Genomic DNA, 20,553 nt, shown 5'->3' on the forward strand with positions numbered 1-20,553 from the left:
CAGGCCTATTGATAATTGTCCACTGTTAACTACCTAGGCTTAAGGCATATGAATCACAGGTTAACTTTGATTGTATCTTTCTTTTCCTTTGTTCAGACTAGTTTCAGGGAATTTGGGGAGGTGGGTTTGGGCATGTACACTTAGAGTATATAAGCTTTACACAAAAACTGGTCAGAATCCTTGGCTAAGAGGAGACTCTGCCTTGGGCCGGCCGGTGTAATAAACCACTCCACTATCTGGATTGTTTTCTGAGTGAGTTTGTTTCCTGGATTGTGTGGCTACAACACAGTAACTTCATGTTTAGCATTTTAAGGAATTGCCCAGTGGTTTTCCAAAGCATTTGCACCAGCTTACCGTTCCCAGCAGCAGTGCACGAGGGTCCCAGTGACCCCACATGATCTTCAACACTATTATCTGATTTTTGATGACAGCCCTCATAGGGCTGCCTCGCACTGTGGTTTGCCTTTCCCTAATAACGAATGGTGTTAAGAGCGTTTCCATGTGCTTGTTGGACATTTGTATATTTTCTCTGAAGAAATGTTTTGGGACTTTCCTGGTGGTCCAGAGGTTAAGACTCCGTGCTCCCGGTGCAGGGGGCCCAGGTTGGACCCCTGATCAGGGAACTAGATCCCACAGGCTGCAACTAAGTGTTCGCACGCCCCCAAGTAAAGATCCTGCAAGCCGCAGTGCAAATCCCTCGGGTCACAACAAAGACCCAGAGCAGCCAAATAAATTTGAAATAAAAGAAGGAAATATCTATTCAGGTTCTTTGCATGTTTTTAAATTGAGTTGTTGAGTGGTGAAAGTTCTTTACAATCTCCTTATCGGATATATGATGTGCAAAACTTTCTCCCATTTTGTGGGTTTCTATCTTTTCACTTTTTGGGGGGGCTGTGCTGCCAACTTGCAGGATCTTGGTTCTCTGAGCAGGGAGGGGGCCCCCAGCACAGTGACGGTGCCAGGGCCTGATGGCTGGGCTGCCAAGGAATCCCCTCTCCACTTTCCTGATGATAGCATTTGTCTATTTATTTATCCTTTAATCTTTTTTTTTTCCTTTCCTTTTGATGATATCCTGTGAACACAAAAGTTTTCAACTCTGATGAATTTCAACTCATCTCCGTTTTTCTTGGGTTGCTTGAGCTTTTGGTGTCACATTTGGGAACCTGTTCCCTGGAAACTTCATTGGCCCCTTGTTATTGTTGTTCAGTTGTGTCTGACCCCACGGACGGCAGCACACCCGGCCTCCCCGTCCCTCACCAGGTCCTAGAGTCTGCCCAAGTTCATGGCCGTTGAATCGGTGATGCCATCCAACCGGCTCATCCCGTCACCCTCTTCTCCTGCCTTCAATCTTTCCCAGCTTCAGGGTCTTTTCCAGTGAGTCACCTGTTCACATCAGGCGGCCAGTTGGTGGGTGTCTAACCAAAAGATTTAACCGAGTCAAAGAGCTGGGGAAGGGAGGCTCTGTTACTCGCAGCCAGCGAGGACAGCTCCAAGGCTGTCTCCCAGAGTGTCTCTCCCACCGGCAAAATTGAGGCAGACCTAAGTTTAGGGTACATGAGTATTCACAGAGGGGCCTGAGCAGGGAATTCAGCATAGGGTGGTGGCAAAGGCTGACAAAGTCCAGACCCTGGTTGATTGGATCATGAGGGTCAACAGTGTGAACACCATCATTCCTTAGGTTCCAGTTAGTCCAGTTATGTTAAGAAACTGTATTGGGTTCTCTTCCTTCAAGGCCCTTCTGTACCTCCTTCAGGGACTTATCTGTACAAAATCACTGCCTAACCCACATTCATGAAGAGTTACTCCTGTTTTCCTGTAAAAGGTTGCTGAGAGTTTATAACACTGTCTTGTCTTGTCTCGTATCTCCATTTTGTAATGGTCACGCAGCCTGCACGGGTCTTGGACAGATATCAGCCCCTCCCAAGAGCACATGCCCCAGATAACAGACTCACAGCTAAGTAATCTGAATTCCTGATAAGAACTCCTGATAAGCATTCTCTCCTACCTCCCAGGAACAGACCCCCCACCCTGTGCGAGCCTCAGATAAGCTTGCCAAAGCCCCAGTCTTTCTGCTTTGGACTGACCAATCCAGGCCCAGCCCGGAAAGCCCAAAGCCGTCCACCCGCATGCTAACTTACTTCAGTCCTGTCTGACTCTGTGACCCCGTGGACTGTAGCCAGCCAGGCTCCTCTGTCCATGGGATTCTCCAGGCAAGAATACGCAAGTGGATTGTCATGCCCTCTTCCAGGGGATCTTCCCGACCCAGGGATCGAACCCCTGTCTCTTATGTCTCCTGCATGGCAGGCGGGTTTTTTCTTTTTTTTTTTTTTTACCACTAGCTCCACCCTCCACCTGCAGACCCCAGTAAAAGCACCACTCAGGTCCTGCCATGCTCTCTCCGCACGGTGCCTCAGCTGCCTAGTGCGGCCTGGCAGTGTGCTGAGGACCTCCCCCAGGGCCCGTGAGGATCAAACTTCTCTCTCCATTCCTTCATGGTCTCTTGTTGACCGCAGATTCGTCATCCAGCACCTTCAGCACTCCACTCCATAAAAATTTAACAAAGCATGTTTTGCATTTCAGCTCTCACATTTAGGTCTCTGGCCCATTTTGAGTTAAGTTTTGTATCCCGTGTGAGGTAGGGATTCAACTTCATTTATCTACATGAGGATATCCAGTTGTTCCAGACTAGTCTTTGCCCCACTGAGTCATGTTGGCACCCTTGTCAAGAGTCGCCTGGCCATCAGGAGGATGAGAAGACTAGGAGAAAGTATCTGCGAAAGACACAAAGGACTGATGCCCCAAGTATACAAAGAACCCTTAAAACTCAACAATGAGAACACCAACAACCTGACTTAAAATGGGCAAAAGATACGACCAGACGTCTCACCAAAGAAGATACACAGATGGCAAATAAGAATATCAAGATGGTCTACATCATATGTCCTGAAGCAACTGCAAATAAAACAACAGGGAGATCCCACCAACGCTGTTTGTGTGCTTAACCACGTGTCAGACTCTTTGCAGCCCCATGGACTACAGCCCGCCAGGCTCCTCTGTCCATGGAATTCTTCAAGCAAGAATACTGGAGTGGGTAGCCATTGCCTTCTCCAGGGGATCTTCCTGACCCAGGGATGGAACTCGCGTCTCCTGCCTTGCGGGCGGATTCTTTACCGTCTGAACCATGACACACTTACCAAATCTGATGTGCTGACAACACCAAGTGCTGTGTCGGCCTGGAGCCCAGGGGCTCCCCTTTGGTGCTGGCGGGGACGCAGACAGAACGGCCACTCTGAGAGACAGTCTGGTGATTCTTCACAAACTAAACGTACTCTTATCACATGATCGAGCAATCACACTCCTTGATATTTACCCAAAAGAGTTGAAAACTTACGTCCGCAGAAAAAGCTGCATGCGGATGTCTACAGCAGCTTTATTCATACTTACCAAAACTTGGAAGCAACCAAAATGTCCTTCAGTAGGTGAATGGGGGTGCTGTCCATCCAGACAAGAAATACGATGCAATGGGCTCTCGAGCCATGAAAGCCATCAGGCGCCCCCTCCGAAAAGATGTGAGACCTTTAAACACATGTTACTAAGTGAAACAAGCCAATCTGAAAAGGTCACATACTGTATGGTTCCAAGTACATGACGTTTTGGAAAATGTCATATGGAGCTAGTGAAAAGCTCAGTGGTTAACTTAAAACACACGTCCATCCTGATTTCAGTAACACAGTCTTGATGACGTAGCTTTATATCCAGTTTAGAAATAAGGAAGCATGAGTCCTCAAACTCTGTCCTTTGTCAACATTGTGTTGGCCAGTCTAGGCCCCTGCATCTCCATGTGAACTTTAGGATCAGTTTGAGGATTTCTGCACAACAGGCAGCTGGGTTCTGAATAGGGATCGAACTGCATCTAGAGGCCAGTCTGGGGAGTGCGGCCATCTTGAGCGCATGAAGGCTTCAGTCCATGAACTCGGGCTGTCCCTCCACTTATTTAGGTCTTCCTCGTTTCAGTGATGTTTAGTAGATTTCCATGTACAGTCTTGCATTTCTTCTGTTAAATTTATTCTGAGCATGTTTATAAATAAATTTATTCTTTCTGGTGCTATGTAAGTAGAATTGTTTTGTTAATTTCGTTTCTGGATAGTTCCTTGCTAGTATAGTATAGTAATGCAATTGATTTTTTGTTTTTATATCCGTCTTCTATCCCATACCTTTGCTGAACTTGCTTATTAGTTATAATATTTATGTGTGTGTATTCTTTGGGATTTTCTAGTACATAGAGTCATGTCCTCTGTGACTACACACAGTTTTCCTCCTTCCTATCTGGATTCCTTTTATGTCATTTTCTCACCGAACTGCCATGATTAGACCCTCCAGTAAGATGTTGAAAACAAGAGGCGAGAGTGGACATCTTTATGTTCCTGCCAGGAAGGGCAGGCTTTCAGTCTTTTCACCACGAACACAGGAGCCCGGGGATTTTCACAGATGGTCTTCATCAAGTTGAGGCCAGTCCTTTGATTCCTAGTTCCTTGAACATTCTTTTGTTTGTTGAGATGATCATGGAGTTTTTGTCCTTTATTAGTATAGTGTACTACATTGATTGATTTTCATATATTAAATCAATCTTGAATTCCTGGGATAAATCTCACTTGCTCCTTTTTTTTTTTTTTTTACTTGCTCCTTTTTTATACATTCCTGGATTTGATTTGCTAGTATTCTGTTGATCAATTTTGTGTCTATATTTTCTCCTTTTTTTTGGCCACAGGACCTTAGTTCCCCGACCAGGGATTGAACCTGTGCCCCTGCAGTGGAAGCTCAGAGTCCTAACCACCAGACCACCGGGGAAGTCCCGTCTACCTTCATAGGGATGTTGGTCTGTACTTTTCTCGTGATGTCTTTGTTGGGCTTGGTATCAGGGTGGTCCTGGCCTTGCACAATGAATGAGTTGGGAAGCCTCCCCTCTTCTTCCTGTGTTTGTGGTGCTATATTCTTGCTCCTCTTCCTGCTGCGCCTCTGTTCACAGGGGTCCCTGCCATACCTTTGTTGGCTCCAGTTTACCGTGTCAGTCATGCGTGGCCTTGACTATCCACTGAGTGTTAGTGCCCATGGACAGAGCACTTCTCTGGGCACAGAGGAAGTCAGTGCCCTGAAGCACGTGTACCAACTCTCTCAGGGTCTTCAGTAAAGCCTCTCAGGACCTCCTGTTATAAAACTGCCCAGCCCTCTGGGTTTGAAATGCATTTTTCTGCATTTCTGTGGAGGCATTTCAGAACAAAGAATACCTGCTCAGTTCTGGCCACACAGGAGCAAGTTAAGGTGGACGTCTTTCCTGCAGTAAGTGGGAGCCCATCTGAGAAGGTCCTCAAGACATTCTCAGCCCGGGACTTCCCTGGTGGTCCAGTGGTTAAGACTGCGCTGCCAATGCAGGGGGCCCGGGGGTTTGATCTGTGGTTGGGAACTAAGATCTCCACGCTGCAAGGCACAGCCAAAAGTAAATAAAAATAACAATTGCTACCATTATCCAAAAACACACTTCAGCCAAATAACAGAAGGGGGGGCCGGCTAAGGCAGGGTCCCAGATGGCATCAGGCTGCCGGGAGCCCCAGCCTGTCAGGGCCCGCCGAGCCAGACAGACCGCAGGCACCCCTGAAACCCTCATTCCACGAGCCCCACAGGAGCCTGAAAGCAAGTGCTGGAGGAAGCGGCTCCGGCTTTGGCTCGGCTGTGCTGGCTGGATCGTCACCATTCTTCCAGGAACGACTGAACACTCTGTCACACCCGTGTTTTCACTTTCAAAGTGGGGGGGGCGGGACAAAGACCCCCCCTCAGTCCCAGGAACAAACACGCCTGTCACGTGATGGGACGTGGGGCTGGCCATGGTGTGGGCACTCAGGACACCACGCCTCTCACTGACATCACGAGTGGGGGGCTGCCCTGGGGTCCTCCGGGGTCCTCCAGGGTCCTCCTGCCCTGACACAGGCGCCCCTCGGCTAGGAGTGGCTGCCGTTGGCATCTGAGGGGCCTGGGGGTGCCGGGTGCTGGAGGGTTGCAGGTGGTGCCCGGCAGACTGCTCGCTCCTTTGGGACACTGTCTGCAACCAGAGGCTCAGAACTGCCGGTGGCTGTATGCGGTGGCTTCCCGCCGCCCCACGCTGCCCAGGGGTCAGGACTGTCCTGGGCCTCTCAGCTAGCCCTGCACCCTCGGTTCACCGGGGCGGGCCTGACTCCCGAGGGCCCAGAGCCCCAGCGTTGGAGGTGGCAGGATCAAGGAGGGAGTCTGCTCCAGCGGAATGCAGGTGGGCTCCAGACCCGTCCCCTGCCCCCAGAACTGCACCCGCTCAGGGGCACCCCGGTGGCCTTGGCCTGGGCTTCCTCATCTGTGAACCAGGCACAGGGATGGGGCGCCCCTGGAGCCAGGTGAGGAAGGGGTGGGCTGCCCGGCTGTGTGCCATGGCGAGGTGCGGCCGCGCTGGCTCAGGCGCCCGGGGGTGGGGGCGGGCTCTGCGCGCGGATGGACGGCACCGGCGGGCGGGGCGGGCGCAGCGCGCAGAGTGGCGGCGGCGGCGGCGGCGGCGGCAGCTGGGTGGCAGAGGGGACGGGCTCGGGCCCGGGAGGAGGCGAAGGCTCGGGTACCTGAAGTCGGGGCGGTGAGGCTGGCTCCAGGGGCGGCGGCGGCTCCTCGGGGGCGGGGGCGCAGCCACGAGCCCGGGATCCCGCGCTCGCTGGGGCCTCTGCGCGGCCCCTCTGGCCGGCGGGGCGGGGGAGGGGGATCCGGCGTCTGAGGCCAGGTGGCCGCCCGGGCGACGCCCAGCGCCTGTTCCGGGTGCTGGAGGCCTGGCCCAGCTCCCGGGAAGCCTTGGGTTTCCACCTGGCCCTGGGTTCCCAGGTCCGGAGGCTGGGCTCCCAGTCTGGCTCCCTGGGGCTGCCTCTCTGCGCTCTCAAGGCCACCCCCCCACACACAACAGGCCCAGATTCAACTCCACTAGGTTCCCTGCCCTGCCCTGGAGGCAGACGGCCCTCAGGCCCACCCCGGCCCACCCCCAGCCCAGCCCAGCCCTCTGGCAGCCCCGTGTTAAGGGCACTTGGGACCCAGGGTGTGATCAAACTGCAGGCAGGGCAGCCCTTCACTCCCCTCTGGCCCTGGTAGGTGCCTGCAGCTGGCTCGGGGCTCCTCACCACTCCTCTCTGCCCACGATGGCCCTGGGACGGCCCTGCGCTGCCGGCCTGGCACGCTTCTTCCAGAAGCTGAAGCGGCAGAAGCCGCTGGACGATAGCACCATGGAGACGTCGCTGCAGCGCTGCCTGTCCACGCTGGACTTGACCCTGCTAGGGGTGGGCTCCATGGTGGGCTCCGGCCTCTATGTGCTCACGGGCACCGTGGCCAAGGAGATCACGGGCCCTGCCGTGATCGTGTCCTTCGCCGTGGCCGCCGTGGCCTCCCTGATGGCGGCCCTGTGCTACGCGGAGTTCGGGGCCCGTGTGCCCCGCACGGGCTCTGCCTACCTGTTCACCTACGTGTCCATGGGCGAGCTGTGGGCCTTCCTCATCGGCTGGAACCTCGTGCTCGAGTACGTCATCGCCGGTGCTGCCGTGGCCCGCGCCTGGAGCGGCTACCTGGACGCCATGTTCGACCACCGTATCCACAACTTCACCGAGGCCCACCTGGGCGTCTGGCAGGTGCCCTTCCTGGCCAGAAGTCCAGACTGGCTGGCTGCCGGCATCATCCTCCTGGCCTCCGCCTTCGTCTCCTGCGGGGCCCGCGTCTCTTCCTGGCTCAACCACACCCTATCGGCCGTCAGCATGGTCGTCATCCTCTTCATCATCATCCTGGGCTTCATCCTTGCCCGGCCCAGCAACTGGGGCGAGGGGGAGGGTGGCTTTGTGCCCTTCGGCGTCTCCGGCATCATGTCCGGCACGGCGACCTGCTTCTACGCCTTTGTGGGCTTCGACGTCATCGCCGCCTCCAGCGAGGAGGCACGGGACCCGAAGCGCTCTGTGCCCCTGGCCGTTGCCCTGTCTCTCGGGCTGGCGGCCACCGCCTACATCCTGGTCTCCGCTGTGCTCACTCTCATGATCCCCTGGCACAGCCTGAACCCTAACTCCGCACTCGCTGACGCCTTCTACCAGCGGGGCTACGGCTGGGCCGGCTACCTCGTGGCGATTGGCTCCATCTGTGGTGAGTGGGGTCCTGCCTGGTCTCCCGGGTCGGGTGGAGGGGACACACATCTCCATCCAGGCTTCAGTTTTACCAGCTGTATAATGGGCCCAGGGAGGTGCCTGGACTCCACCCAGGCTTGTGGGCAGGGACCCGCCTGCCCCGTCGTATGTGGGATGCCGGCCTGGGCACGTGCTTCCTGTTCACAGGGACTCAGCCCTCACCAGATTGCCCCCCCCGGCCTGCAACCTAGACCGAGGTGTCCCACTCCTGGGCTGGAGGAGGGGCGACTGCCCTGTGCCTCGCAGGCACTCAGGCTCACTCTGAGAACCCAGATAAACTCAGGCACAGGCTCCCAAGGTCCCTGCCGCGGCGTCTGGGGTGCCCGCCTGCTGCGCGCGCTGACCAGCCCTCACCCTCTGCTGCAGCCATGACTACTGTGCAGCTCAACGGCCTCTTCTGCCTGCCGCGTATCATCTATGCCATGGCTGTCGATGGGCTGTTCTTCAAGGCGTTTGCCTACGTGCACCCCCGGACGCAGGTGCCTCTGCTAGGCATCCTGGTGTTCGGGGCCCTCACGGCCGTGGTGACGCTGCTGCTGGACCTCGACGCCCTGGTGCAGTTCCTGTCCATCGGCACCCTGCTGGCCTACACCTTTGTGGCCATCAGCGTGCTCGTGCTGCGGTTCCAGACGGCCTCTCGGTCCAGCTCACCGAGCCTGGCTGGCTCCGGCCCAAAGGCTAAGGAGTACAACTCCTTCTCTGACCACTTGGAGCTGGTGGGCACGGGGCAGGGCCCTGAGCCGGGGCGGCTGCGGCCAGCCCTGAGGCCCTACCTGGGCTTCCTGGACAGGCGCAGCCCCGGCGCGGCCGTGCGCTGGGCTGTCTGCGGACTGGTGGTCTCCGCCCTCGCCCTGGCCTGTGTGCTGATGCTGGGGCGCTCGGCCCTGCACCTCCCCCTCTGGGGCTACCTCCTGCTGCTACTGTGCAGTGGCATCATATTTCTGCTCAGTCTCCTCGTCCTGGGGGCCCACCAGCAGCAACGCCTGAAGGATACCTTCCAGGTAACCCCCTGCTGCCCCCCATACCCGCCGTCGGCCCACCACCCCGTGTCCTCCACCGGGTACGTCCCCATGTCTGCAGGTGGGCCCCAGGCTCCAGAGCCTCCAGAGGCAGACACAGGCTCTGAGGCCTGTAGAGGCGAGCCCTGGGTGGGTGGCCCCCTACAGCCGGCCCAGCCCTGCCCTTTGCCCCCCCAGATGCCCCTGGTGCCCCTGATCCCAGCCCTGAGCATCGTCCTCAACTTCTGCCTGATGCTGAAGCTGAGCTACCTGACCTGGGTGCGCTTCACTGTCTGGCTGCTGATGGGTGAGTGGGGTCTGGGCTGGGGCCCGGGGCCTGCTCCTGGGGGCGGGGGGGGCGGTGGTCAGGGGGGCGAGCAGGGCTGGGGCCTGCTGCTCACGCTCGCGCCGCCCCTGGCAGGACTCTTGGTGTATTTCGGCTACGGCATCTGGCACAGCAAGGAGAACTGTCGGGAGCCGCCAGGTCTGGTCACCGCCCGCTACGTGGCTTTCCCCAACGGCAGGCTGGAGGAGACGGCGCAGGACCCCGGCCGGGCGCTGGCCCAGGGGCCTGGCAGTCCGTGACAGCTGCCTGCTCTCCATTCAGGGCACCTCGGCGGGCTTGCAGGCCTGCCCACCCGCGGGGGCCCCTGGGACCCGCGGACTCTAGTTTAGGGGCCGGTGCTGCACGTCGCTGTTGGAGTGGGTGCGGCCAGCGTGGAGGCGGTGGACTCTTGGCAACCCCTTCCAGCTACTGGGGCGGGTGGGGAGGATGCCCTGCCTCAGGGGCCCACAACAGGAACCGCTCAACCAGCCATGTGGCCGTGTCATGTGCGCGGATCTTGAGGCGCCGGGTCCTCACCGGTCCCCAGGAAAGGCTCACTCGACTGTCTGAGTGGAGCAGAGGTGCTGGGGTTCCGCATGGGGGAGGTGCCGGCCCGGGACAGCCCTGGGCTGAGGAGATTCAGGCCAGTGCCCTCTGCCCCTCCGAGGGTGCTACAACCCCCCTACGTGCCAGCACAGCGGGGCAGAGTCAGGCTCCCCTCCCCTGGGGGGTGGGCCCAGACACAGGTGCCCAGGCCCCGGGGAGGCCGCCTAGAAGGGCAGCGGAGTTCCGGGGTGCCCTTGTCTCCCCGGCTCCCAGAGAGCATGGCGGGTGCCTCAGACCCCCCCGGGGAGGCAGAGGCACGCCGGCACGAGCACACGCACCCCCAGACACGCACCTATGGGTGCAGCTCCTGCAGACTGAGGCCCCAGGCCTCCAGGCTCAGACCCTGGGGTCTCCCTGGGCTGGGCGCCTGAGAACCCAAATCCGCCCCAAGGGTCCTCCGGCTCTCCCCCGACCCCTGGTCCTTGGGAAGGGCCCAGGCCCAGCCCACACAGCCTGCTGGTCTCCCGGGCGATGCTGTGCCCCCCGCAGACACCACCAGCCCTGTCCCTGCCCGTAAGGAGCACGCGGGAAGCTGTGGCTTTGGCAGGCTTTACTCCTTGACCTTGCAGCCGTCCATCAGCGTTGTCTGGGCCCATACACGGGCCCACACCCCTCGCCCTGGTCCTGAGGGCTCCCCCAGCCCCCTGGGACACTGCTCTGGGGATCAAGAGGCAGCTTTGCGGAGGCTCCAGATACTCGTCCAGCCTGAGCCCGGTGCTGGCCCTCCACAGCCGGCCTGCGTCACTGCCGTGGCCACGGCCAGCATGCCTGGTCGCCAGGCCCCGTGAGAAAGAGCCCCTGGCCTCCCACGCAGGCACCCCCGAACCTCTTCCATGAGGAGTCCAGCAGGCGGGACCCAGACCCAGACCCCATGAGGACTGGACACCAGACCCTGGCCAGCCTGCCGTGTCCTCTGGGGCTTGTCTGGGACATTCTTTCCAGCCTCGGGGCTCTGTTCCTGAAGGACGGGGCCAGAGCCGCTGCTGCAGGCTGGCCCCGGGGGAGAATTCCCCTCCTACCACTCCTCCCCACCCGCATGGTCCCAGGGGGTGGGCTGGGTGTCTCCAGGGGGCTCAGCCCACCACCAGAGCAGCTCGTCCTTGGTCTTCTGTCGGTCCCAGCCCCCCAGAGCCTGAGGGCTGCCACGGGGCAGGGCTGGGCCGTCTGCCCGCCCCAGTCTGAATTCCCAGGTGGGTCCCAGCACCAGAGACAGCCCATGTCAGACCTCTTTCCACCCTGCCTCAGCCCCTGGGGCGGTGGGGGTGGGGGCTTGCCACAGGAGGGGCTGTGCGGACCACTGGTGCGGGGGCCACGCTGGGCATCCTGGCGAGGAGCTGGGAGAGAGTTTTCTGCACACAGATGCAGCTGGAGCCCCGGGACAGCACCCTGGCTCGTCCTGCCACAGGTTCCGGCGGCTCCTGGGCCGCTCCCTGTCCCAGGAGGAATCCTCCTCCCATCCCGTCCTAGTCCTGGGGGCTCCACCCACGAGAGTCCCAAGGCGAGGACCCCGCCTTCCCAGCCCCGACCCCCACCAGCAGGGAGCAGGCCACAGGAGCGGGCCGTCTGGTGGGGCTGCGGCCTGGGTGTGCAGCTCCCGGAAGCAGCCGTGGCTGTCAGGACAGGCGCTGGGCCCCCTCTAAGGCCCCTGGACAGCCGGGCGCGGGGGTGCGGGTGCCGGCTCTGTCTGCTCGGGCCGGGCGGTCCTCTTTGGAGCCTTTGCCTGTGGACGATGGCAGCGGTCAGGGCTCGGGCGGAGGCCCCGGAGAGGCAGCGCTTAGGCCCCGCGGGTGCAGCATACCTCCTCGTACTTGGTTCTCCAGTAGAAGTGCGCTTCTCCGTCCACGTACAGCAGCAGCAGGTCACACAGGAAGGTGATCTGGGGGCGGCAGGGCTGAGCTGTGTCCTGGACCCACCCCCCAGGCCTCCCCCGACCAGACCCGACATCGGGGGCCTAGCCCTGCCATTGGGCGGGCCGGGCACATGCTTGCCCATGCTCGCTGCACTCACCACGCCCAGCCAGGCTGCTCCTGTGCCCAGAGAGATAAGCGTGGGGATGAGCCCGAACTTCCCTGCCTGAGAGACAGGGGTGAGCTCCGAGCTGTGACCGTCACTCCCTGCCCCTACCAACCCTGCCCACCACCCGCCCAGTGACTTGACCGTCACCCCCTGCCCCCCACCCTGCCCACCTACCCGCCCTGTGACCAGGATGTCGAAACGGATCCCGTAGAGCTTGAGCAGGCTGCGGGCCTCCACGCCTGAGGTCTCCCACCAATGACTGGCTGTCCTGGGGTCAGGAGACAGGCTGGTGGCCTGTTCCGCCCACTCCCAGCGTCCATCCCGTTCACCCAGTGACCCCACAAACCCCCAGCCCCTCCCAGCGTCCCAGGAGGCTGCCAAGGACACAGAGGCAACACAAGCTGGGACCCACCTCTCAGGAGCTCCCTGCCTGCCCAGGGAACGGGGCAGAAGGGTCCCTAAATAGACACCAGCAGTGGAGTGGGGGAGCTGGGCGCAGGCCCAGGGCTGTGGGGTCCAGAGTGGGGACCTCACTCTCCCCTGGGAACCAGGAGGGCTTTCTGCAGGGGCCCTCAGGCTGGTTTTCCAGAGGCCGAGAAGCAGTTCTACACAAAGCACAGGCAGGGAGGGCAGTGCTCATGTGTGTGTGCAGGTACACATGTATGTGAGCGTGTACAGGCATGTGAGCATGTAACGTGTGTGCTCATGTGTGAGCATGTAGTGTGTGCTCGTGTGTGAGCATGTACCGGCGCGCACTCATGTCTGTGTGCATGTATGCATGTGTGTGAGCATGTACACGCATGTGAGCATGTACGTGTGTGCACTCATGTCTGTGTGTGTGTGTGCATGTGTGTGTGCACACGTGATGAGCCGGCAGGACAGGATCCCGGGGGTGGGTGGGTCCTGCTGGGAGACTCTGACAAGACAATAAGTGCGGTGCAAGTCCCTTGGCCACACCTTGGATTAGAAGATAAAAAGATTTTGGCCGATTATTGACACAGTTCAGGAAATTGAAGTTATTAGATTCTTCTTGTCAAAGGCAACATGGGTGTTCAAGGTACTAATCTTTGAACTCTTCTATAGACTTGGGAACTTTTAAAAATAAAACCTAAAGGAAAAAAGTAAAAAAAGGAAGCTCCTGTGTGGTGGAGAGAATGCTGGAGGCAGGACTGGGGAGGAGGGGCGGGGGTCCTAGCGGCCGAGGGGGTGCAGAGTGGAGGCTGCATGGAGCCTGTGCTGGGGGCCCTGGCGCGCCCGCCCCCAAGAGCGGGCATCCAGGGCTCTGGGGGCAGGCCAGGGGGGCCGCTCTGGGGACAGGCCGGGGGGGGCAGGCGGGGGGGCCGCTCTGGGGACAGGCCGGAGGGGGCAGGCGGGGGGGCCGCTCTGGGGGCAGGCCGGGGGGGGCAGGCGGGGGGGCCGCTCTGGGGGCAGGCCGGGGCAGGGGCAGGCCGGGGGGCGCACCTGAAGTTATAGCTCCGCTCCTGCAGCTGGAAGGAGTACTGAGGCTGGCAGTCAGCGCCCCCGATGTCCAGGTCACAGTCCCATCGGACGTGGACGCCCACGGCCCCGCCCTGCACACAGCGCGCACTGCCCCAGCGGCTCTCAGGGTCCTCCCCGGCCACCAGGAACACCGCCCACACACCGGGGACCCACCAGCAGCGCCAGATCCTCAAAGACCCCTCCGGCTGCAGCCACGAGGTCCCCGATGCGGAACACGGGGCAGGCGGGGCTGGAGTGGGGGTTATAGCGGCAGAGCTTGAAGTAGGTGGGGTCCTGGGTGTCCAGGGCATTGGACCTGAGGGGGTGGGTGGGGGTCAGGCCAGGCAGGGGGCAGGAGGGTCTTCGGTCTGCCAGCCCCACCCCACCCCACCCCACCCCACCCCCGCTCACTTGGAGAAGTTAAACTTGCTGAAGGTGATGGTGCTTTTGATGAACAGTGTGAAGTTCTCAGCCTGGAGAAGCAGGGGCTTCCTGCGGGGTGGGGTGGGGGGATGTGAGAGGCAGGCTCCGTGGTCAGGGGGCAGGGCGGGGCGGGGCCTGGGGGGCTTACACGGGCACAGCGGCGCTCTCCACTGGACACCAGCCCCAGATCTCACAGGTCTTGTGGGTCCCATTGAATACTACGCACTGGCCCGTCTTTATGCCTTGAAAACATGGGACAAACCCCAGACCCTCGAATCTCCATGGGGCCTGGACAGGGGTCAGGGGAAGGGCTGCTGACGGGAAGGAGAGACGCAGACCCCCCAGGGTCCCCTGGGCCGGAGCCCCCCAGCCCGGGGAGGCCCTGCAAGGCAGGCCCACTTACCGTGGCTGTGCGTCCCCGTCTCCCCTTTGGGACAGTCCTGGTCAGCCCAGCAGTTAGCCAGCGGGATGGACGGGTGCTGGGGGCAGAGAGCAGACCGCCAAGGGCCTGGAGGGGCCTCCCTGGGGGACACTGCCCCGCAGGGCAGGGGGACACGCCCCTTCCTGCCTCAGCCCCTCGGGGATCTCTGAGCTTGGGGGCGCCCGAGAGAGCTGGAGGCCGCAGATAAACGGGCAAGGAGCAGCCCCCGTGGGAGATGGGTGCAGGCGCTGAGTCCCAAGGCTGAGCAAGATCCTGACCTGCCCCTCCTGGGGGGACGGGAGCGACGTGGCCAGGCCCAGCGGCGCTGGTCCAGTTCAGAGGACGGAACAGGGGAAGTGATGGGCGGTGGGGAGGGGGAGGGTGTGTCGGGTGGGGGGCGCTGGGCACTGACCAAGGGTGAGCCCTGGTGGGAGGGCCTTGGCGCACACAGGCTCGCCCCTTCCCGGCTTGTTCTCCTGTAAGACGGAGTCGTGGCTGTCTGCACGCGGGGACAGAGTTCCGGGGGTCAGCCAGGAGGGGAAGGGGGTGAGCTTTCTGGGGCTCCGGGCCCTAGGGGGAGGCACAGTCTTACAGATGCAGCTTTGCAGTTCTGTCCTGGCTGATGCTGGACACGGTTGCCCAGGGCACCCAGCTCAGGGCAGCGTGGGGAACACTGGTGCTCAGAGGGCTCTGGGCCCAATGAGCTGAGCAAACGGAGGACAGTGCGGGGCCACCTGCCCGGCCTCAAGGTCCCTACCTGTGTCCCACGTCTGTCCCTCCTCTCCGCCTGCCTGGGCCACCGAGGGCCCCCCGCCCGCCCCATCCTCCCCCATCCGGCTTCCCGAGCGGCCCCTCCCGAGGTACCGGAGATGGAGCGCCCCTCCCCTGAGCCCTCCTGCAGCCCCGTGCTCCTGTGATCAAGCCTCGCTCCTCCGCAGGGCTCTTGGGATCCCCCTGCCCACTCCACTCCAAATGGAGGCTCCAACCCCACTGAGCAGCGGGTGACTGCCGAGGTGCCTCACCCCACACGGGGGACTTTACCCGCACAGCCCCCTCTGCCTGCACAGCCTGAAGACCCCTGTTGAGCCTGGGCTCCAGTGGGAAGCCCTGCCTGAGCCCCTGGGGCTGGCAGAGGCCCTCCCTGGGACTCCCAGCTGCAGCCTCTGCGCCATCCCAGGACCTGCCTTGGTGGCGGGGCCGTCTGCCCCAGAGCTCCTTGGCGTGTGCTGGTGGGGTTTTGCGCCCCCGGGGGAGGCTCTGCAGGTTTCTGAAGGCTATGGCACTATCGAGAGTACAGCGTGCGTGCTCGGAGGACCAGCCCATCAGAAGCCCCAGAGGAGCGGCTCCGAGGAAGAGCGGTCAGAGCTGATGCGTTACACCCCGGCTCCCGCCGTTTCATAGGAAGAGCCAGAAGCCGGGACATGGAGCAAAGATGAATCCCATGGATTCCAGAAAAGACAAAACCACAGCCCCAGCAAAACTTCAGGACGGTCCACACGCTGAAGCATGGGTACACATCCATGAGCGTTTGCAAAGGGAAGATGGGGCCCACGGGGACGCGGGACGCCCCAGCAACAGCAGTGGGACCACCGAGCAGGACTCAGGGGCAGCTGGCCACACCCTTTCTCTCCAGCCAGCAAGTGATTACATTTTAGCCTTGATGAAAGAAAAATGTCATCACGGAGGTAGACTTCCAAGGCCGTGTCCTGGGTCAGGACTCTTCAAACAAAACCCACAGCCGGGAAACTGAACCCTTAAAAATAGTTAAGATGGTAATTTTGATGTTACATGTATGTTATCACAATTTGAAAAAATCGGATAAAAAATCCACAGCTGGAGAGAAGGGTCAGTGGGCTCTGTGGCAGAGGCTGGACCCTGGGACGGCCTCAGGCGAGGAGGAAAGGCGCGGTTTCTGGGGGACAGTGAGATTTTTCTGGATGGTGGGGAAACAGCTGCAGGGAAAAGTAAGCAGAGATCGTGGGCGACCCTGAGTTTGGCATGAGCAGCAGTGTGCTGTCTGCTCACAGAAACGGAAGCTGCCCCCGGGACACATTAATAGAGGCTGTGCCTAGAAAAAGGAGGTGATCTTCCAGCTTGCCTCTGGCTATCAGAGTCCATCTGAGGACTGTGCCTTCTTCTGCGTGTTACCTGGAAAACTTCCTGAGTGCCCAGAGGCGGGACCAGGATGCAGAAGGGCCCGGACCGCTCGCCGGGGACAGACTCTGGAGCTGGGGACCCGCCGGGAAGCCCTAGGGCAGTCTTACCTCTGGGCACCTGCCCTGGACTTGCTCAGGCGTCACAAGGAAGTTGGTCACCAAGAAGAACACGTTCTCACCCTGGAAGAGAAGTGTCAGGGTTGGTCTCTGCTCCCCGCCCCCCACCAGGAGAAGCCAGAAGCTGGCAGTTTGGCTCATGCAGGGAGGGGCCCTGACTCCATCGAGTCATCAGCCCTGAGCCCAGGAAAACGCCTCCAGTGTGGCAAGGGGGGGGGGGTGGTTCAGAGACAGGAGCTCAGCGGGGCTTCCGACTGTTTCCGAGCCCATGTCTGCTTCCCACGTTCACTTAGCCGCTCAACCAGGATCTTCTGAGACCCCTGATTCCAGGCATTGAAGATCCAGGTTAGAGGCGAGGTGGATCCCTCACTGCAGAGATGGCCGGGGGCCAGGGGGCCAGAGGGGAGCTCTGTGCGGGTCGAGGATGGCTGGTGCCCGCATATTGCGCACGCAAGCTCAGCGGGCTTCCTGGGGCACACACATCCAGGAAGAGGCATCAGGGTGGCAGCGGTCAGGATCTAGAGGGGCTTGGTGGGGACATCCCTGCTGGTCCAGCGGTGAAGAATCTGCTTTGCAATGCAGGGGACTCAGGTTCGATCCCTGGTCCAGAAACTAAGAAAGAGTCCCACACGCTCCAGAGCAACTAAGCTGACATGCTGCCCGCTGGAGTCCGTGCAGCACAGCGAGAGACCCCGCAGGGCGCAGCTGGGCCCCGAAACGGCGAAACTAATCCGTAAAGGAAACTCAGAGGGGCGTGGTGGCCACCACCACAGAAAGGAGGCCTCTGAGGGTGGCAGGCAGGGGCTGGGAGGCTCAGCCTGGCCGCTGCATGGGGACCCAGCAGAAGACGTCCGTTAGCCCGACCCAGGGATGGAGCGGGCGGCCGTGAGAGCCGTTAGGAGACGGAATGAACAGCAGGGAGGGGCAGGAAGGTGTCCAGTGGGCCCGACGTGGGCACTGGGGGGCGTCACTGGAGGATGAGAGGCCACGCTGGGGGCGGGAGGTGACTTCCCGTCGGGTGTGGTGGGCCTGCCCCCGGGAGGCAGCTGTGCTCAGGGCGGAGGGTCACCAGGTTTAGGATCTGGGCATCAGCAGGACAGGGGAGGAAACCGAGGCTGCGGACAATCTGGGTGACGGGAGAAGGGGCGGGAGACACAGGGTGGGGTGGAGGGCAGAGGACGAGTGCCCCCAGGGCCCCCACGGCCCTCCCACCCCACCCTCAAGCTCAAGCACTGAGCTCCAAGACACTCCTTTCCAGATGCAGATTTTTTTTTGCTTTTTTCTTCTCCATTATAGTTTTTAAATTGTTTTAAACTCACGGCCCATGGGATCTCCACCGCAGTGTGGGAATCTACAGTCGCGACAGGCAGGACCTAGCTCTCCAACCAGGGATGACACCTGGGCCCCTGCCTCGGAAAGGTGGAGCCTCAACCCCAGACCACCAGGGAAGTCCCTCCATTGTGGTTTATTACAGGACACTGAGTATAGTTTGCTGTGCTATGTGGTAGAACCTTATCGATTACCCATTCTATAGCAGTTCGCGTCTACTGATCCCAAACTCCCCATCTTTCCCTCCCTCGCCACCGCCCCCCCAACTTGGCAGCCACAAGTCTGTGGTCTACAGCTGTGAGTCTGTGTCGAAGTGACGTTCATTTGTGTCATATCCTAGATTCCACCCGTAAGTGATGCCGTTTGTCTCTAATCATCTCTAGGTCTGTCCGTGTAGCTGCGGACAGCATTGCTTCTTTCTTTTTCTGGCTGAGTAACATTCCCCTGTGGGCTGCCCAGGTGGCACTAGCCGTAAAGAACCCTTCTGCCAATGCCGGAGATATAAGAGACAAGCCTTCAAGCCCTGGGTTGGGACGATCCCCTGGAAGAGGAAATGGTGTCCCATGGCAGTGTTCTTGCCTAGAGAATCCCATGGACAGAGGAGCCCGGTGGGCTACAGTCCATGCGGTCGCGCAGAGAGGGACTCCACCGAGCAACTGAGCACGTGCGGGCGGCATTCCGCTGCGCACACCGCGTCTTCTCTACCCGCTCGGGATGCAGGCTCGCTGAATTCGTCCCTCCGGCCTGGCTTTCTGACCCTCTGCTCCTCCACTGGAAGGCCGCTGCTCTGCGAGACCCCTCTCGAGCCCAGCCCTGGGCCAGAGCCAGCGCCCTATCCCTCCTGCACACACTCACAGCAGCAGGGGAGGGTGTCTGAGGGGCCAGCACCCAGAAGCGGCACCGGGTCACCCACCTGTGGTGGCTTCACGAAGTCAGCCACGTCCCACAGACGGTTCCCCAGCTCCTCGATCCGGGTCACAGAGACCCCCTTGAGCTTGGTGATGACAGAGACCTGGGGGTCCGGGTCCTGCTCCTGGTAGCCTTTTTTGGCGAGGAGGGCCCACCTGGGGAGGATGGACAGGCAGCGTGGTGCGTCCCCGGCCCTCTCCCCCATGCCCTCCTGGCTCCCAGCCCGGAGTTCAGGGGCCCCGCCTCCTCTCCACCTGGTCTCCCACACCAAACTCCTTGCCCAGGCCAGAGCTCTGGACACGCGTTGGAGAGCCAGGGCCCTTGTCGGGCACCTGTGGGCTTGGGGACACCTGCCATCACCTCCTTCACCAGCCAACACCCTCCCCTGTCCCGTCTAGATCCGGCTTCCTCCTCAAAGACACCCCCGACCCAGCTTGAACTGTTGGTCTCTACCGGAGTCCTTAGTGCTCCAGCTCTCACGGGTGTCAGGGACCATCTCCTGCCCGGCCAGGGGTGGGAAGGGGGCCCATCCTGCTGGGCGCCGGAGTCCACACGGGGCTGGGAAGGAGGCCCAGGAAAGGACGCAGGGAGGCACCTGAGCACAGGACCTGCTCTGACACCGCCACCCCCCAGCCTCTAGACAGAGAGCCTTCCTTCTCCCCACCTCCTGCCCTGCACGCCGACCACCAGCCCAGACCCTGAAGACTCAGCATCTCGCCCCTCGGCCCAGCCGTGACCCCTCCAGCCAGCACACCCGGGGGTTGTTCTCTTACCCCACCACGTAGACCACGACCCCCAGCTGCAGCAGCCTCTGCAGGGCGCCCACCCGCCAGTTCCGGGTCATCACATACTTCTCCGTTTTGTAATCCAGAAGCCCCCAGCCCACCGCGGCGCCTGGGGAGCCCATGTTCCCAGCTCCTGCTGGCGGCCAGGCTGCGTGAGTCAGCACGGCAGCTGCAGCCACAGCTGAGTGGGGAGCTGAAGCAGGCGTCAAGCGGGGCCAAACCAGCTTAAAGGGACACTCGAGTAGGACTCAGCCTCCACCACCCAGCCCCTGGGCTCAGGCCCAGCCTCCCCGTTGCCCAGGGGCTCCCATCCACCGCGGACTCTGCCGGCTGGGCCCTGGGCACTAAGGGAGGAGCGGTCTCCGGCTCCTGCCCTGTAACTCGTCACCTCCAAGAGGTGATGACAGGTGGGACAGGCACTGTGAAAGGGCGGCCTGGGCCAGCTGGAGCCCAGAGGACAAGGAAAGCCTCAGGAAGAAGGGAGCCTGAGCTGCCCCGTGCAGACCTGAAGCTCAACAAGCAGCGCTGGGGAGGGCCGTCCTGGGTGGAGGGAGAGACAGGCGACTGCTAGCGCGTGAGTGAGTGCTGGACCCACACGTGATCCTGGCTGCAGAAAGCAGTCAGCCGAGCCCTGCCGGGTCCCCCAGCCCACTGTGCGACGCCCCCGAGAAGCTGCCCCGTTCCCAGGCTCCCGAGTGGAAAGAGGACGACAAGGAGGCAAGCCTGCTGCGCGAGCCGGCCAATCGGTCCTGGCTGCGAGCGGGCCAAGG

The 20,553-nt window shown here is 60.7% G+C and overlaps 2 protein-coding genes across 9 annotated transcripts; one reads left to right on the forward strand and one right to left on the reverse strand.

Annotated features, from left to right (window-relative positions):
- Positions 1–6,514: 6,514 nt before the first annotated feature.
- Positions 6,515–10,030, forward strand: SLC7A4 (solute carrier family 7 member 4). Of its 2 annotated transcripts, none has more exons than XM_081541977.1 (5): positions 6,515–6,631; positions 7,150–8,178; positions 8,586–9,220; positions 9,416–9,524; positions 9,639–10,030. In XM_081541977.1, the coding sequence occupies exons 2-5, from the start codon at positions 7,197–7,199 to the stop codon at positions 9,800–9,802; spliced, it is 1,890 nt and encodes a 629-aa protein (XP_081398103.1). In that variant the 5' UTR covers positions 6,515–6,631; positions 7,150–7,196; the 3' UTR covers positions 9,803–10,030. The 2 variants fall into 2 exon arrangements, with proteins under 2 accessions (XP_081398103.1, XP_081398104.1); XM_081541978.1 differs by having other exon boundaries at positions 6,529–6,649.
- A 651-nt stretch (positions 10,031–10,681) lies between these two features.
- Positions 10,682–20,524, reverse strand: P2RX6 (purinergic receptor P2X 6). Of its 7 annotated transcripts, none has more exons than XR_014068892.1 (13): positions 19,772–20,524; positions 19,003–19,153; positions 16,752–16,823; positions 14,470–14,545; positions 14,215–14,308; positions 14,055–14,135; positions 13,818–13,959; positions 13,626–13,735; positions 12,339–12,432; positions 12,156–12,221; positions 11,947–12,024; positions 11,675–11,868; positions 10,682–11,611 (listed from the first exon to the last, which is right to left on the reverse strand). XR_014068892.1 is itself a non-coding variant. In XM_081541990.1 (12 exons), the coding sequence occupies exons 1-12, from the start codon at positions 19,903–19,905 to the stop codon at positions 11,785–11,787; spliced, it is 1,182 nt and encodes a 393-aa protein (XP_081398116.1). In that variant the 5' UTR covers positions 19,906–20,524; the 3' UTR covers positions 10,682–11,784. The 7 variants fall into 7 exon arrangements, 4 of the variants coding, with proteins under 4 accessions (XP_081398116.1, XP_081398117.1, XP_081398118.1 ...); XR_014068893.1 differs by having other exon boundaries at positions 10,682–11,598; positions 11,669–11,868; XR_014068894.1 differs by lacking the exon at positions 12,156–12,221 and adding an exon at positions 13,122–13,272 and having other exon boundaries at positions 12,326–12,432; positions 14,470–15,057.
- Positions 20,525–20,553: the final 29 nt, after the last annotated feature.

The sequence above is a fragment of the Giraffa tippelskirchi genome, chromosome 11 (assembly GCF_054371585.1).
Source record: "Giraffa tippelskirchi isolate mGirTip1 chromosome 11, T2T-mGirTip1v1.2.pri, whole genome shotgun sequence".
Lineage (NCBI taxonomy): Eukaryota > Metazoa > Chordata > Mammalia > Artiodactyla > Giraffidae > Giraffa > Giraffa tippelskirchi.

Coding starts and splice junctions, on each gene's coding strand:
- P2RX6 (XM_081541990.1), bottom strand. CDS start 19,905: ATGGGCTCCCCAGGCGCCGCGGTGGGCTGGGGGCTTCTGGATTACAAA. Junction 13,960..14,054: donor AGCAAGTTTAACTTCTCCAA/GTGAGCGGGGGT, acceptor CCACCCCCTCAG/GTCCAATGCCCTGGACACCC. Junction 12,025..12,155: donor GAGCAGCCTGGCTGGGCGTG/GTGAGTGCAGCG, acceptor TGCCGCCCCCAG/ATCACCTTCCTGTGTGACCT.
- SLC7A4 (XM_081541977.1), top strand. CDS start 7,197: ATGGCCCTGGGACGGCCCTGCGCTGCCGGCCTGGCACGCTTCTTCCAG. Junction 9,221..9,415: donor GCCTGAAGGATACCTTCCAG/GTAACCCCCTGC, acceptor TTGCCCCCCCAG/ATGCCCCTGGTGCCCCTGAT. Junction 9,525..9,638: donor CACTGTCTGGCTGCTGATGG/GTGAGTGGGGTC, acceptor CGCCCCTGGCAG/GACTCTTGGTGTATTTCGGC.